This window comes from Terrapene carolina, unplaced genomic scaffold (assembly GCF_002925995.2).
Source record: "Terrapene carolina triunguis isolate 2854851 unplaced genomic scaffold, T_m_triunguis-2.0 Scaffold62, whole genome shotgun sequence".
Taxonomy (NCBI): Eukaryota; Metazoa; Chordata; order Testudines; family Emydidae; genus Terrapene; species Terrapene triunguis.
This window is the reverse complement of record NW_020664413.1, coordinates 38,083,018-38,100,277: the sequence shown is the minus strand read 5'-3', so window position 1 is coordinate 38,100,277 and position 17,260 is coordinate 38,083,018. Positions and strand designations below refer to the sequence as shown.

General features: G+C 37.4%; 1 protein-coding gene across 4 annotated transcripts in view; it reads left to right on the top strand.

Moving 5' to 3' along the window:
* The window catches only part of LOC112114134 (neurabin-1-like), a 68,783-nt gene that overhangs the window by 24,486 nt on the left and 27,037 nt on the right, over window positions 1-17,260 (top strand). For all 4 annotated transcript variants that reach the window (XM_024211069.3, XM_024210736.3, XM_024210818.3 and 1 more), the window contains exons 10-13: window positions 660-756; window positions 835-1,018; window positions 5,318-5,469; window positions 8,644-8,977. In XM_024211069.3, the coding sequence (XP_024066837.1) occupies window positions 660-756; window positions 835-1,018; window positions 5,318-5,469; window positions 8,644-8,977 (767 nt within the window). The remainder of the gene's footprint in view (window positions 1-659; window positions 757-834; window positions 1,019-5,317; window positions 5,470-8,643; window positions 8,978-17,260) is intronic.

Below are 17,260 nucleotides of genomic sequence, written 5' to 3'. Positions count from 1 at the left end.
TGGCGCTTAACTGTGGAACTCTATCACAACCTATGGAATGTATATAGAATACTTTGGCAGCTGCACCATCTTATTTATGTAAAACTTAAGAAAAGGCAGAGCAGTTCCAGTAGTTTGGGTTCTATATCCACATAACATCTTATAATCATACATATTTGTTTGAATTTTTACAGGTAAAAATAGCCAAATGGAATTTTCTAAAGAATCTTAAGAGTGAAAAAGTGCCACTGACCTTAGATAGCATTTTAAGCTTCAGCCCAAAGTAAACTTTACAGTTATAACTCCTGTTTTTCCTGGTGTGTGTGTGTGTATATGTGTGTGTGTGTGTGTGTGTGTGTGTATGTATATATATATATAATGTGTGTGTGTGTGTGTGTATATATGTATATATATATATAATGTGTGTGTGTGTGTGTGTATATATATATATATATATATATATATGTATATGTATATAAAATGCACATACTTGAGGGGAGAGTGGGCTTACAAAAATAATGAACACCGTTACTGGAAGTTGCGTGATGGCCATTTGCAGTGTTTAAATAGTGATGTTGCAACAAATATAATTAATTCAATAAATAACCAATTTTAATATGTTTCCTTATCACCTGAAACCCTTCTAATGTTGCAGTACAATTGTATCTTTCCCCCACTAGAGAAATAGAATTTATGAAAAAAGAAGAGGATCATACAAGGGTTCTTGAAGAGAGAGACAAGAAACATGCAGCGCAACTGAACATATTCCAAGAGGAGGTAGGCAATATAATATTTTTAATACAGTTTTCTCATTCTTGAGAAGTGGCATCTAACTTTGAATTTTAACATTTGCAGATTTCAGAGCTTCAGAACAAATTAAAAATATATGAGCGAATACCTTGTATGATTGGCAGTAGCATTTTGCTGGACACTGCCTCTCAAAGTCCAGAAAAACTAAATGAATGCTCAGAGATTAAAGAAGAAAATACAAAAGAAATAGAGTCATCAGCAGTGGAAAAATTAGTTTCTTCAGATACTGGTAAGTTGAGCAGTAATAAAGAGATTAAAAACCTGTGATGATAATTAAAGGCTCTAAAGCATCAACTGTAACCAAATAAGTTAATAGGGGTGTGTGTGGTGGAAGAGAGCTATGTTTGTGTGTTTAAAAAAGAGCGAGTTAAAAACCATAGTACAGAAAATGTTTTTTGTACCTATACTGGATTTTGGGGATTGTGTGGGAGGTGATAGGCACAAAGTTGACTGTGGTCCTTTTTAATGGAGCATTATACATATCTTGATGAAAAGAAGTGTGTCGATTGGACACTGTGATGTATTTGCTTAAGTACTCTGGAAATTTTTTTTTTTATTTTTAAACAAGCGTTGAGTTCTACTTTGAATGGCTCTTTGTTGTTTTCTTAATGTACTAGAAAAGGACGATTTACATGATAGGCAATATTATATGATAGGGATCTTATCAGAATGCTGTACCAAACACAAAGGAAAAAGATAGGCATTTTTGGCAACACCTTTGCTACAACCTTAGGAAGTGTATTTGCTTACTTTAGTGTCTTGGGTCATTATTTGCCGGGAAACTGGCTTCTTGGATAGAGGTAACTTTATTTATCATGTGTCCTCATTGGGAATACAGTTTCCAGGTCATAAAACCACCAAGTCTGAATGGAATAATTTTTGTCCTTTCAATGTGAAGATCTTATGAGTTTAGTAAATAAACTTTACCCAATTGACTCAAATATTGAGATCTGACCCGCTGTCCAGAAACCCTTAAATTAATGGAAGCTTCTAATGCAGTGTTATCCCATTTCCTGAACGTCTGTTTGGTGATCAGAAGACTTATCAAATTTTCCTAAGAATCTTTCCAAAGGAACATCTTTTTTTATTTATAGCTTTGCACATCTTTATGGAAAGCATTGTTCCAATCACAGTCTGTGGACTTCAGGGAATCTACATCTGTTTGCTTGGTACTGAAGGATGGATGGACTTGTTTTGGTGCTGGATCTAAATGACTAAACAAATTCATGCCTAAAAGTTTCACAGGATGAAAATTTGTCAACCATTTGAATATTTCATCTGTCTAACTCAAAGTATGCTCATATGCATATTCCAATGGAAAACATTGCCTGACCGTTTTTTTTTTTTTTTTTTTTTCTAGGTTCATGTATATTTACTAGAGTCTCCTATTTGTCCTTATTTTGTTAAGGTGATTTTGTACTCCACTACCTATATGTGATTGATTAACCATGTCTTCTCTCCTTGGATACAAATAAATGCACAAGAGAGAGAATGCTAACCCGGGAGAGAGACCGAATGTAACATTCTCCTCTAGTTTCTGCTTTGCTTTGTCTACCCCAGGCAATCCAGCACTTAGCAGTTCCCTTTAAATATCTGTGGAAAGATGTTTAAACTCCCATCAGGTTATTGGGATGACTTTGACTTTGGTCAGCTTTATTTATGAAGATGTGCAAATTTGGTCTTGATTGACTGGTTAGGGGTTTGTTAGGAACTGCAGTAGATTCCTTTCACGTTAGCTGCTAGGGCCAGTTTAGACACTGGACAGTGTGGAACTGAACAAATACAGGGTATTGGAGAAAAAAAGTGGAAATAGAACTGTGTGTGTGTGTGTGTGGTGGGGGTGGGGGGGGAATGCTTCTTTTTAATACTCAACGGCATGAGTTCTAAAGCTTGGGATTGCAAACCGGTATCAAGAGGTCAAAACCATCCTACCCCTTCCATAGTACTAAATAGGGGAAGGGGATCCTGGAAAAGGTTGAGAACTTTTGCCCTAAGTTGATGATGATTCTTGGTCTAATAGGCCAGTGAATGGTTAGGGTAGACTGGTGAGACTTAAAGATAACATAAGACCATCCTGTAAAAAGTTGCTGTGGGATTGGGATTTGCAAGGTTTACCGTACCAGTTCCAGAAGTTTTGTGTAGTTCGGAGTGTTTATAGGAGGAGTAGAGGGGAGAGATTTGCAGTTAGCTGCTATCTGAGGCCTAAAAAAATCTGAAACAAATAATGGTTCTGTGTTCGACATAGGACAGGAAGGTACCTCCTGGGTTATCGAGTGCAGTCCGCTGCTGTTGTGGGCAACCCCATCATATTATCCAGTTCACAAACTTAACAAACTCCATCTTAATGCTGCACAGGTTTCTTCCCCTGCTGTTTCTATTGCAAGGCTGTCCCAGAACTTTATTCCTCTGATGTTTAGAAACATTCCTCTAATTTCCAGCCTAAATTTATTCATAGCCAGTTTTATACCCTTTTGTTTTTCTGCCAACATTATCCTTTAGCTATTTCTTCTCACTTACTGGTGTTTACCTTCCTGATGTATTTATAGAGAGAATGATATCTCTTCTCAAATAGACTCTCCAGTCTCCTGATCATCACAGTAGTCCTTCTCTGCACCTGCTCCAGTTTGAATGCATCTTTCCTGAACATGGGTGACCAGAACAGTACAGAGTATTCTAGATGAGGTCTTACTAATAATGCCTTGTACTATGGCATTTAATACTTCCTTATCTCTACTAGCAGTACCTCTTCTGATACATCCATATTTTATAGGATTTGAGTTGCCATCGCTATGATTCTTAAAAAATGATGGGGTAGAATTTCTACAGACACTCATGTACACTGCCCTCAACTTACAGCCTTCAAAGTTCTTGGATGGTCTCCTCTGAGGAGAAATGCAAGCCCTATTTAAAAAAAAAAAAAAAAAATTGAGGTGTTGGCATGAACAGGTGAAATGTTCAACTTTTAACGTGTAACGGTATATCCGTGCATATGGCATCTGCAGCAGTTACCAGCTTTTGTCACATGTGTCCGATATACATGTGTCCTCTCATCTGTCAAGCAGGTAGCAACCAATCTAGAGCTAGAGTTTTTTTGTGCCTAGTCTCCCCCACCCCCATCTGTGAAAGGCAAGCAGACTTCTGCCATTTATTCTCTTGCCTCTTTCTGGAACAGCAGCAGTAGCCCAGACTTTAGATGTGGTGGTTGTGTTTTCTTGAGACCTCGTACTTCAGAGCTCTGGTGAAGCAGAAGAAGTTTTAAGACGTTTAAAAGAATCGGAGGGGGAGGGCAGAGATACCCAAAAAGCCCATTCTGTTCAACTCCTGCAGTGAGTCCTTACTGTTCAGTGTGTCCATCTTCTCCCCAAACCTCTTCTACAGTTCTGCTATGGTGAGCACAAGGAAGAAAAGGAAAATGATTGACTCTGAATAGGGTGCCCCTACCATACTCTAATAGCCTCTTTCCGTTTCGGGACTCTGAGAACAGAAGAAGAACCAGACATTAAAGAGGAGGACACCAGCTCAGAGAATCACAACAAGGATCATCCTGGAGGTTGAGACATCCCGGGCTGCTCCTTGTTCATCAGCTTGTGAGATTTCACCTAAGGGCCATTGCTTGGGTTAACTTCAGATTATTCATCTCTTCCTCCTTTGGGGCTCCCTTCCCATCTTCTCCAAAGAAGATTCTGAAACGGGACACTTAACCTCCTTCTTCACTGTGTTTCCAGGGACCTGTGTGCTGCCTCTCAATGGGAAAATCTTTCTCCCGCACGCCCCCCCCCCCAACCCCGAGTGGACTTCCTGAAGAAGGGAGAACTGGGCCAAATTCTAATTTTCCTTTCCCTGCTTTGTCCTACCCCTCCCTCTCATTCCTTGGAAAATCCTAATGGGGTTTTCCCCCAAGGAATAGGCTACTTAGTTTCCAACCTCACTAAGACACCCAGAAGGTGTCTAGGAGAGCAAAAATCAATCTTGGATGATGATGGACTACCAGTTTTTTGGTAAGAGGGTTTTACAGATCAGTTACTGCCAATGTATTACTCCATTCTTCAAACTGTTGAGATTGGTTCTTCTGAACCCAAATGCCCCTCCTTTCCTGCCCAGAAGCTGTCAGAGAATCTACAAATAAGATTCAGGTTTTCATGATCTCTTGCTTCCAGTCAGGTGTCAGGCTCAGGGAAGGTGGCTCTTTGGAAAACTTGGAGGAGCCTAACTTGTTTTTCTGCAGTTTTGGAAATTCTCAGCTCCGGTGTGGGAGGGTGGGAGTGGGGAAATGTCTGTTGGAGGAAAAGGGACTGAAAGAGCCTACTTTCAGATTGGCTGCCACATCTCTGACTGACAGATATAGGGACACAACGTTCATATAAAATGGTATTCTCATAATGGTAAACAATTAGCAGATGAGAGAAATTTTGTTTTTACTTTTGAAGATGTATACTGAAAGTAACAGAAAATACTTGACTTTTGCTAAGATTAATTTGTTTGAGAACTTTCCTGGCACAACTTTTTGTAAGTATTTTGTTTGTTGCAGATTTTGATACTTTTATGGGGGATACTCCAAGATTAGATACTAGTGCCCATAAAGCAAAAGCTCAGCTTGCTCTGAAAGTAAAACGTCAGCCACCTTCTCGATCAAAGCTAAAAGAATCTCTTGGAACTGGACAGCAGAAATCAGATCTACAGGTACCAATATCTATGTATAATATATATTCAGTACACTGTTTTCATTTATATTCACCATTTAAAATAACTATCCAAAATTAAGTTCTACTTTGTGACTTCTGACCTAGAATCAGTAAATCCACTAAAGAATTATTTACCATTAAGCTAGAAATGTGTAAGCTGTTCAACACACAACTTTATGACGTTTCTTAAACTAAACCAGATCAAATCAGCTAAAACTGATGCTCATGCTAGGTTGGGTGAACAATTCCTTCAAAGTGCACCCTCTATGCATAACTTTAAAAACAGTCTTTATGAAAAACAACTGTTAACATGAATATAAGTGATAAATTTAAACAAGTAGTCTGGTAATTTTTCTATTTGAAATACACTTACTTGTTAACCTTTAATTCTCCGTCTGTAGCATGTTATATCTTCCAAAACTTGGTTTAAAATAAAATCTGTCTCCTCTTTGTAAAGGCCACTTGACTCCACAAGAAAGAGGGTGTCAATATAGTATTCTGGTACACATTGGAGAATATTACTTAGCTTCAAACCATTTTATTGTCTAGCCTTGCATTGCCAACAGTAAAATTTAACTGAGGCTAGGCTTTCTCAGTTTCTATTCCTTGTCTTACGTTCTTTGAGTACTGCCTGGATGGATCACTGCTCTTGGTAATTGTACGAGCTTGGAACTTCATCTTCATTGTGGTAGCATGCACAGCTTTATCCTTTCATACTTCTCCACCTCAGGAAATGAGAAGGCATAGCTCTAGCCAGTAATCATTTTGACCCTTGTGTTAGACAGCAGCTAGACATCTATGTCTGAAGCCACCAGAAACAGGTTTTCCAATCCTAGATTAATACTCACTTAGCCCCAAAACCAACAGAACTTCCAAAGCTCAAAGACCATTCTTGGGCCATATCAGGCAGCAGTAGTCTGAGTAGCGCATGGACCAAACCCACTAGCAGACATTGCATGTTATTCCTCCCAGCTATCAATGTTCCCTCTAATTTTTTCCATGCATTTGTGGAATGAATTTTATGTGCACCAATATTGAGGTGATGTGTGCCACCAGTAGAAACAGAAAACCTAAATATAATATCCCTATGGTAACTTTTTAAAAATATATATTTACTCCAGCCAGGACAGGTTAGGCATTTTAGAACTCACTACTCTAAGAATTAAATTTAAGCATAAGAGAGAAATGAAATTATTAAATACATACACCATTCAAAAAACTAAAATAACAGCACTTTGAAAGAATAGAATTATAGAGAATATATGTGCATTGCAGGAAGTACCAAGAAAACAATAATAACAACACGTGTTGGGAGGTGAATGTGAAAAAGTGTGTGTGTGTGTGTGTGTGTGTGTGTGTGTGTGCGTGCGCGCGGGCTGCTGGGGAAGTGTGAGAGACCGTGCGCTGTCTCCTTTAAGCAGAGGGGCACTCACCAGAAGGCTTGTTCAGACCACAGCAGCTCTGTCCTGCTCCTGAGCCCTGTCTCCCCTTCCCCGCTCTGCAGAGATGGGGTACATGGGTAGGGAGGAGAGGGAACCCTGACATCAGCACCTCCTCCTTCTTCCCCCACTCTGCACAGCGAGCAGGAGGGTCGTGGGAGCAGCTGGCCGGGGGCTCCAAGGCAGAGGGCAGGAGCAACGCAGCTGCAGAGCAGCGGGAGGAGGGGCACCTGAACACGTCGCCGGATGTGCATGTCTCTGCTAATCAAGTGCGCGGCACTTGGTTGACTCTTTGGCAGCTGCGCAGCTTAGAGGGAACATAGCTGGCTATATATTTTGCTGCCCATGTGTTTCAAGCCAGTTTTGCTTTCCTCTTCTGGAGAAGGAGTTCCTTTTGCCTGATTGTTTGTTTACCTCCATTCTGGCTCATAGTATATCCTTTTCTAAAATTATTTGCCTTTCTTTGTCAGTTCCTGTTTATATTGTGTGGGTTTTTTTTTTTTTTTTTTTCCCCCAAAAAATAAAAATGTGATTTTGGGCATTGGTGCCATGTTTTCATGAAATGCTTGGCAGTAGTCTTTCTGCACAGGTTAGGAGTGCTTGTGTTCACCAACCTAGACAAACTGGCCCATCAAGGATACAACTCTGTATTGTGGCATATTCGTGTAGTCCTGGTAACTGATGACAACTCCTTTTCTGTGACCTTACATTTCTTATGTGGAAGGTCATTATCCTAGTGGCAGTGACTTAAGCTTGCAAAAGGTGAGCTTTAGGCCATAGTTACTGCTTTACCTTATACCAAGTTGTGCAAAGAGAAGGTGGTGTTAGAGACCCTTCCTGTTTTTTTTCTTAAGAGAATGTTGGCATTCCACCTTAATGTCCTGTCAACATTCTTTGCATGCTGGCATGTGTATTCTGGTGAAGCCCTTCTCCACACTGTGGATGTCAAAAAGACCAGATTTCAGAAAGGGGGCTTTTTTGACTGGGAAAACCGAGAGGGGAAATAGAAAGGAAAGAGACTGGAGTTGTGAGTAGAACATTCTGGCTAAGCCTTGAAGGTCAGGTCAAAAAACGTGATCTTGATGCAGATGATGCGGGGAAGCCCATTAAAGAATTTCAGGAGTGTGTGAAATGGCAGGAGTTGAATGATTTTAGTAGAATTATTTAGTTGGACCCGAGAGGAGCCTAGGAAGATGACACAATTCATGAAATCACCATTTTCAAGAGATAACGAAGGCATATCTGAGGGTTTCACTGGTTCAGATGAAGAGGAAATTTTGGCTTTTGGAGCTGTAGAAAGAGGAGAAAGTTGAAAATTCGCTCCAGATGATAACTGCAAGTGATTAATAAAATCAGAATTTAGTTACTGATGACTGCTCTCTGTGTTCTGTGATAGTATAATTATCTGTCTGTATGCAGGCCCCTTATCCCAGTATAATCTATGTGCTCAGATCATAAAAGCTTGAGGGATATGGAAAGTCTGTTTTTATTAAAATTAAAATGTTGCATTACAATAAAGGTAGTTTATAAGGTCAATCTCCATGTGCGTTGAGGAAAAATAAACTCCTACATTTTAAACAGAAAACAGTCGACATAATTTCTTTGGCATATTAAGTTTTAAGATTGGTTTTTGTAATGCTTTATTTTTTAAAGGCTTTTACTATAAATGTTATGACTGCACAATTGAATACTATATTTACCATAACCTCTTTTATTTTAAAATATATTTATAGGATGAGGATACAGAGGATGCTATCCACAATAGAGAAATTGGTACAGCATGTCAAGTCAAGTCTTTAGAAGTAACAGAAAAGCTAACTTTATCCCAGTTGAACGATGCAGATCAAAAGATTGAAAAGTCTGAACCAGTGGAAAGCACAGAGAGTTTGTTAGAGTCAAGTCCTTCTGTTTCCACTCACTCTTCTCCAATACACAAACCAAACAATGAAAACAGCACGAGTACTACTCACTCTCCTCCTAGTGATGATGTAACTCCCAGTTCTCCTCAAGCATATTCCAAGAATGTCAGGCACAGAGAATCAAAAGGGAAAGGGAGAGAGGCTAAAGGTAAGTCATAAAGGCTTTTTGAGGGCCTTTGGGTCAAAATGCTCTTTTTTTTTTTTTTTTTTTTTTTTTTTAATTAGTGTTGAACAGTAGCTATTGCATTCTCTGCCTAGAAAAGGAGAAGCTACTTATTCTAATGTAAAATTTATTCTTAGTGTAAAATTAATTGTATGCTATGAGACTAGTTAAAAATTTTAGCAATGTAATATTACTGTCATATTCAGGATACCTAGTCCATACTGTAGCAAGGTTAGGAAAGCTTTGCGGATACAGACTAACACGGCCGCTACTCTGAAAAATGGAGATGATGTGGGTTATATTGTTTTGGAACAGGGTTTAGATACAGATGATTGAATAGTGGCAGCCTCTGTGCAGAGGGGCACACTACTTCTTAAAGTCCATATATGTTACATTGCTGTTTAAATGCCAGCATTCCAGTTTCATACCTGGAGCAATGCTGGAGGTGAGTTTCCCTATCTTGATACATCTTGCAGCAACCAAGTGGCTAAAAGCATCTTATTCAATGTCCCTTTGAAACAAACCATTCAAGGCTAATTTTGCAGTGAATCCAAGATGACTAGTTTGCGCAGGCACACATAGCTCAGTGAAGCAAACTATCATCCCAGCATCCAGGGGTTAAATATTAAACACTTCATTTGATGTTTTGATAAATAACTCTTCCCCTGTTCTTCTAGAAAAATAGCTGACACAGTATTTTGTAATGAACAAGACTCTTGATAGAAAGAAAAATGTGTTAAATTTAATAGAATAAAGAGCTTAAAAATAGTACAGAAAAGAAAATGCTGATAACAGTAATTACACAAGTAATACTGCAGCCTCTAGCATTCAGAACCTGATGCGTGGTAACAAAAGAGACAGACTAGATTGCTCTGAAATTGCTAAATATAAGCTGCTGAAAATTTCAGAAAATAAATTAAAATGGTACTCTGACTTCAGTTCATGTCAGGCTTTGGGTTCACAACATGAGCATGAAGTTAGATGACAAAATCTCAGTGTTAGACACCTAGGGTACGGCTCTGTTTACTGTTTGCTTGATACAACTCCTTTTTTATGGAGACTGGACTTTCTTATTCATCATATGTACAATATGTATCATGCCAATTACTGTGTAATCTGCATCTAAAATGGAAAATGACGATTTTGTTTAATACTTAAAACTATGAAAAATAGTGTTCTACAAATATTAATTGAACCCTCACAGCATTATTAGGTTGATATATCTCCATTTTTTTCAGAAGGAGAAACTGAGGCAGAATTTGTCTTCCCAAGTCCTGAGAGTCTGTATCAGTCATGGATTTCTAGTACAAAGTCCTGTGTTCAGTCTCCTTAGACCATGTCTCTCCCTTTGAAATATTTTCAAGTATATATCCAAACATTGGTTTGCATGAAGTTTATCACAGTATTTCAAGTTTTAAAATAACAGACTAGCCTAGCCAAAGTACCTTGATGGGCTTCTCATGCTAAAAGATCCAAAAGCACTTTAGAAATCATGTACATACAGCACCGCTGAAAAATAGCAAGCTCCCTGCTAGGGTGGGCATTTGCAGTCAGACAGCATGCTGTATATTAATGAAGTAGGGAAGGGGGAAGTTCATAGATTCCAAGGCCAGAAAGGACCACTGTGATTAATCTGTGACCTCCTGTGTAGTACAGGCCACAGAAGTTCCCTGAAATAATTCCTATTTGAATTAGAGTACATATTTTAGAAAAACTTATCATCTGTACACGTACTACAAGTTTAGCTCATCATTTTCTTGTGCCATGACCTTAGACTTATTCATTTAGCTGATGTCAATTAACTCCTGCAAAGTTTCAGCAATGGCCTGACCTTTTCCAAAGGTGAGCTGAATGTTCAAGCAAAATAGCAGGTTGTGAACATTCTGGTGAGTTACTACATTAGGGCTTTCATATTTTAGGATGCAAAGAATGTGAGAAGGCTGAACAGATTATAATCATGCTACTCACTAATAGTCATAATTCAAGAAAAGTATATGGTCTTTTTCTCATAGAGTAATTGAAAAAAGAACCAGATTAAATATTTTGTAAGGCAAGTATTTCCTTCACCAGTTAACAAGCTGTGTTAAGGCAGATAATGATTGCACTCTGTTGCAATGGACAATATCATTTTTAGATCCTCAGCCAACAGCAGCTGTTTTGTAATCTACTGATTCAGCATATCTCTGGAGTGCTAGCACTGAAGTGGTCTGTACACTTGACTGTACAAAAATTGTCTTGTCATAGCGTATACATAATGTGCAAATGATTTTGTTTTCTTCTGCACTGAACCATAAGCAGGTATTGTCACAGAGTACGGAAATTTCCCTTGGTGACCCGAGGAAGTGTTTCAAGTGCTTGTCTTAAAACTGGTGGCGTTGTAGAGTTTAACGCCGTACATCAAAGATGATAGATTACTAATACTGCAAGTTTATTCTCTGGACAAAATGATATTAAATGGTACTTCAGTGGGCTGGATTCTAACTATCTAATGAAATTTAATGCCTACCAATTATATTTAATGGTGGAGGAACAATCTTTTCTACCTCCTATCCCATCCATACAGCTTGTATCAGTTGGTCTGTTTATTTTTTTAAACAGTTGCACTGCTCTTTCACATTTTGGAAAATGTTACCTTTCTTTATAAAATTCTGTTGGAGAAATAAATGTCTGTTTTTAAACTTTTTTGCTGCAAAATAACCTGATTTAAAGTGCCATAAAGGAAACTAAGTCATGATATGAGAAGTAAAGTTCTGTCATTGACTGGAAATTGTTGAAGTGAAAGGATAGAAAATAAGAGGTAGGAATAAATATACAGTGTTCAACATGGAATTAGATTCCTAGTATGATGCACCTAGGAATTATTTAATGTATTATCTGGAAGAGGATGAACAGTGAAGTGGAAAAATTTGCCAGTAACATTTTCTAAATTACTCAGTAATTTAAGATCTAAAAAACGTGAGGCAACTGTGTAACATGGAGGCAGATAAGTGCATGGTAAATGTGCCTAGAATGAAAAAATTTACTCACCTACTAAAAGAAAGGAAATTAGCAATCTCTCCACTAGTCCTCAGTTGACCGTATTGTACCTTCCTCTATATACAGGCCTTGGGGTGGCTGTAACATTTTCAGGGTGATATTTGTTCTGTCTGCTTTCCAGAAGCTATTCCAAATCATAAAAACATTACTTAATAACTTTCTATTTTAACACATTTATTAAAAAAAAAAGTAATTTTACGCATTGCCATAAAAGCTTAATATTTTAATGAAAAACATGTATTTTGCTTTCCACTAAGTGGGCCAAATTGACTGAGAGATTCCTAGAATAAAGAAAATTAGCAGATAAGTAATTTTTCCATTCTTGATAATTTTTCCACTATTCCTCCCTGATAGACAAGTAGTGAGCAGTGGAAAATAAATGAGGGGGGGAAGAGGTAAGGACAGATAGCCCTGATTGAAGCCTTTGAAATATCTACTTAAGGACTGTTGACTGAAACACCCTCCTGTCGATGCTTGAAGATCCATTTTGTAACATCTAGTGAATGTGATTTGAAAATCAGGTTGTTGCTTACCATATCATATCCACTGAAGCCAATACTTTTTTTGCAAGAGGTTTTCATTAACCTTGTGATATGGGCCCTGATCGTCTCAGGAAATGGGGTAGACACATGTTTCAGCAATATAATATATCCTCTTGCTTACAGGAGTTTTTAATGACTGCTTTCCTTCATGCTTTGAGTAGTATTAAATGAATAGGGACATAGTTTCTTATATTCATTGCTTAGAGAGAGAGTTTCATCCAGCTTGTACCATGCTTTTTTCTGTTGGGCTGTATTAGAACAAAATGAAAGCAGTACAGTGTCTTGGGAAATACGGAGTGGAGTGTTCATTTTGAAGTTTAACCAGAAGCTGTTCTAAGAGCTACTTTGCCTCATGAACATATAGTACAGTTCTTCCACGGAGAATGCAGTGGTTTCAGACATCCACCCAGCGGATGTAATTGCCAACAAGAAATTGCATTTAATTGTTAAAATAAATGGATCCAATAAATTGAGAGGTTCAAAGGAAGTAAACATAAGGGTTTACAATACTATAGGGAAATCCCAAGTGGAAAAGATGGGCTGATGCAGAGGTTTTGTCAATTGAACTGCTCTTAAATTTGATAACATGGGGGATAGTAAGCCAAAGAAAAGTGGTAGTCTGAGTTGAAGACACTTCCTAGGGTGTAAAGCTGGACCCTACTGAGTTGTACATCAGGACTGTGCATAGACCATCATGAAGAAACTGTAAAATTGCTGGAATTTTCAGCTTCTTGGAATCAATACTTCTGTCTTTGTTCCAGTTTAAAAATGGAATTCTGGTTCAGTTCCTTGCATATTGGACTCTCTTCCCCCCCCCCCCTCCTCCTCCTGGACTATCAGTTTGGATAATTAACCATGTGATGTTGCACTCCATATTCTTTATGAAAATATGCTTGTGATATGAATATGATATAACTGAGATCTACTTTATGCTAGATGGGTCTTGTATCATTGGAAAGGCTATGATTTACTGAATCATAGAACTGGAGGGGACCTTGAGAGGTCATCTAGTCCAGTCACCTGCACTCAAGGCAGGACTAAGTATTATCTAGACCATCCCTGAAAGGTGTTTGTCCAACCTGCTCTTAAAAATCCCCAATGATGGAGATTCCACCACCTCCCTAGGCAATTTATTCCAGTGTTTAACCACTCTGAGGCGTTAGGAAGTTTTTCCTAATGTCCAACCTAAACCGCCCATTGCTTCGTGTCCTATCCTCAGAGGTTAAGAAGAACAATTTTTCTCCCTCCTCCTTGTAACAGCCTTTTATGTACTTGAAAACTATCATCATGTCCCCTCTCAGTCTTCTCTTCTCCAGACTAAACAAACCCAGTTTTTTTCAATCTTCCCTCATCGGTCATGCTTTCTAGACCTTTCATCATTTTTGTTGCTCTTCTCTGGACTTTCCCCAATTTGTCCACATCATTTTTGAAATGTGGCTCCCAGAACCGGACATAATACTCAGTTGAGGCCTAATCAGCGTGGAAGAATTACTTCTTGTATCTTGCTTAGAGTACTCCTGCTAATACATCCCAGAATGATGTTTGCTTTTTTTTTTTTTTTTTTTTTTTTTTTGCAAGTGTTACACTGTTGACTCATATTTAGCTTGTGATCCACTATGACCCCCCAGATCCCTTTCTGCAGTACTCCTTCCTAGGCAGTCGTTTCCCATTTTGTATGTGTGCAACTGATTGTTCCTTCCTAAGTGGAGTACTTTGCATTTGTCCTTATTGAATTTCTCCAGTTTGTCCAGATCATTTTGAATTTTAATCCTATCTTTCAAAGCACTTGCAAGCCCTCCCGGCTTGGTATTATCGGCAAACTAAAGCATGTGAACAGTGAAGTAGCAAATTTTGCAAGTGATACAGTTACTTAGGTTAGTCAAGACAAGAGGAAGACTGAGGAATTTGAGAGGACTGACAATGCTATCTGAATGGAGAGCATGATGGCAAATGAAATTAACTATTGACAAATGTAAGGTAATAAACATTGGAAAGAATAATTACAACTATTCATACTCCTCAGTGGGTTCTAAATTTAACTCTAACCACTCAAGAGAAATACCTGTGTGTCATTGTGGACATCCAGCACAATGAAAATCTCTACTCAATGCACAGTGATCAAAAAAGCTAACAAAATTTTAGGATACTTGAAGAATTGAGTAGATTTATAATGGCATTTAATATTTTCAGTATAAGTCAGTTGTGAAGTCTCACTGGAATTCTGTGTTTAGTTCTGCTCATTCCATATCAGAAAAGATATATTGCAGAAATAAAAGGGGCTCAGAGAAAGGTGACAAATGATTACAGGCATGGAAAAACTTCCATATGAGGAGACTCTGGGGCTCTTTATTTTAGAGAAGACCAAAATAAGAGAGAACATGATAGAACTTTGCAAAACCATTAATAGTATAGGGAAAATAAATAGAGCACTCCTATGCACCTATTACAAGGCACAAGAACAAAGGGTCAGTCAATGAAACTGAAAGGCAGAAAATTTGAAATTGATAAAAGAAAATACCTTTTTTACAATCCATAATGAACCTGTGGAACTTATTGCTATAAGATGTCACTGAGGTGAGGAGTTTAGGGGATTTAAAAAAAAAATCAAATGCTTATCCGGGAAATGGGAATATTCACAGTTTCATTAGCTAGGCTTTAAACATTTTTTAGAGGGAGTGTAAATCCTCATAGTTCAAGGCATAAGCCAACAGCTGATAGGATTTTATGACAAAACTTCCCATATGAGCTACAACTATGGTTGTAGTTGTCTGCACCTTCTCCTTTAGCATCTGGTACTAGCTACTGTCATAGGCAGGGTACTGGACTGAATGGACCACTGATCTGTTTTAGTGTGGCAGTTCCAATGTACTAGTTAGTTAAATCAATGGCAGAACAACTTTTCAGGCTCTGACTTAGAGGGTTACCCTTATTAAACCTAAATATTTCATACATTAAAAAAAAACAAAAAACTTAAGGTTAAGTGAATTTCCTTACAAACTTTAAATCAGTCTACTCTGTTTTATATTAAAGCAATTTGAGTCGCTGATTTTAATCATTTAAATCAGCAATCAGGAAACCTTGATTTAAACCATTGATTTTAATCACGATTTGAATTTATACTTTTTAGCTATTTTCCTAAAGAAAGGTTGAGTGTCATTGGATGGTAATCATTAAAACATGTTGATTTCAGTGGATTAAATACGGTCTTTATACTACATTTGGTGGTTCTTTTTGCTAAGCAGGAGGACGCACTATATATGCATTTATTTAAGCAATTATATAGTTACATTTACATTTAGTCAGACTCATAAATTTTATATTAAAATATAAAATTAAATTTTATACTAGAAAATGGTGACAGCATTTCTTAATTACTAAATAAATTTTTTTACTTGTGATTTGTGTCAAGTTCTACTTGGGTGAAAATTCAATTAAAAATGAACAAGAACAACATTTTTTATTAAATAAAATGCTTTCAGTGTCCTGGGAAGCAAAAGAGAAAAGTTTATCAAAACATGTTTTGCATTTAAAAACTGATCAAACACAGGAATTATTATCTGTATTTAGTGAATTGAGCTGATTATTTCTGGTCACTGGGTCCTTCAAGATTTTAGAACTAGTAGGTCTCCTCTTCACACCTAGTTTTTATGAACTAGTCATTGAACTGAGTTAGTCGAGTAAACTGTCATGAAGAAAATACTCTGTGCACCTGCAAAAGAGACTACTGCTATCAAAAGCTGGTTTAGCACTTCAGCAAACTCTGGTTCCAGGTACTTACCCAGTGACTTCTATCAGTTTAGTGGTTTGACTTTCATTAACATTTGGCAGCAAATATGTACTACTCAATATTATTTTTGTATTTAATTTAAATTATTTTAATAGATTATCAATTTCAAATTTAAAATGTTTAGTTTAAAAAAGTAAATCTTTATTTAATTTTTTAAAAATCTATTTTTTAAATTATTGATGATTTTTTGTCTATTCTAATATAAAAGCAATAGTATCTTAAATTCAGGCAACATTCACCCAACAAAATACCCATCTCCTTGCCATTAGTTCACCAATGACATTGAATCACACCCCCATACCAATGCTTTCACTAGTGTGCTCACTTTCAATTAAAATATTTTCCAAACAGCTTTATTATACTATTTGCTGCTTTTAATACCTAGTACAGCTTATTTTCTCTCTGTGTGTATTAGCTTAGGTGTGTGACAGATAATGTGAATTGGGAGCTTATATTTTGGCCATTCTGAAGCCATTTTCTCTTTGTACCCCCTTTTAAAGTAAGACTTGAGCAAAACAAATTTAAGATGACAGAGTTTATCATTTGGAGGAGCTAAAATATGCTATTTACCAAAAACAATGTTACTGACAAATGGCAGTATAGCAGAACCAGAATGAAAGGAAAACAGAAGGAAAATCTCTTGTCGGTATATCTATATGCTAATTAGTAAAATTAGGGTGTAAAATATCTCCTTTCTTTATGGCTAACCTAAAGGGTTAATATTTACCCAACAATTTGGGTGCTTACAGACTTGTGTAGTTTTGATCATCATAAAGACCTGATTGAAAACATCTAAGGAAAGGACACAGATGAGTATAGCTTGAGAAAATGGAATACAGACTGAAGGAATGGTTAGGCAACCTTAACTTTAGATTTTCCTGGACTCTGTGGGTATAAAACTTA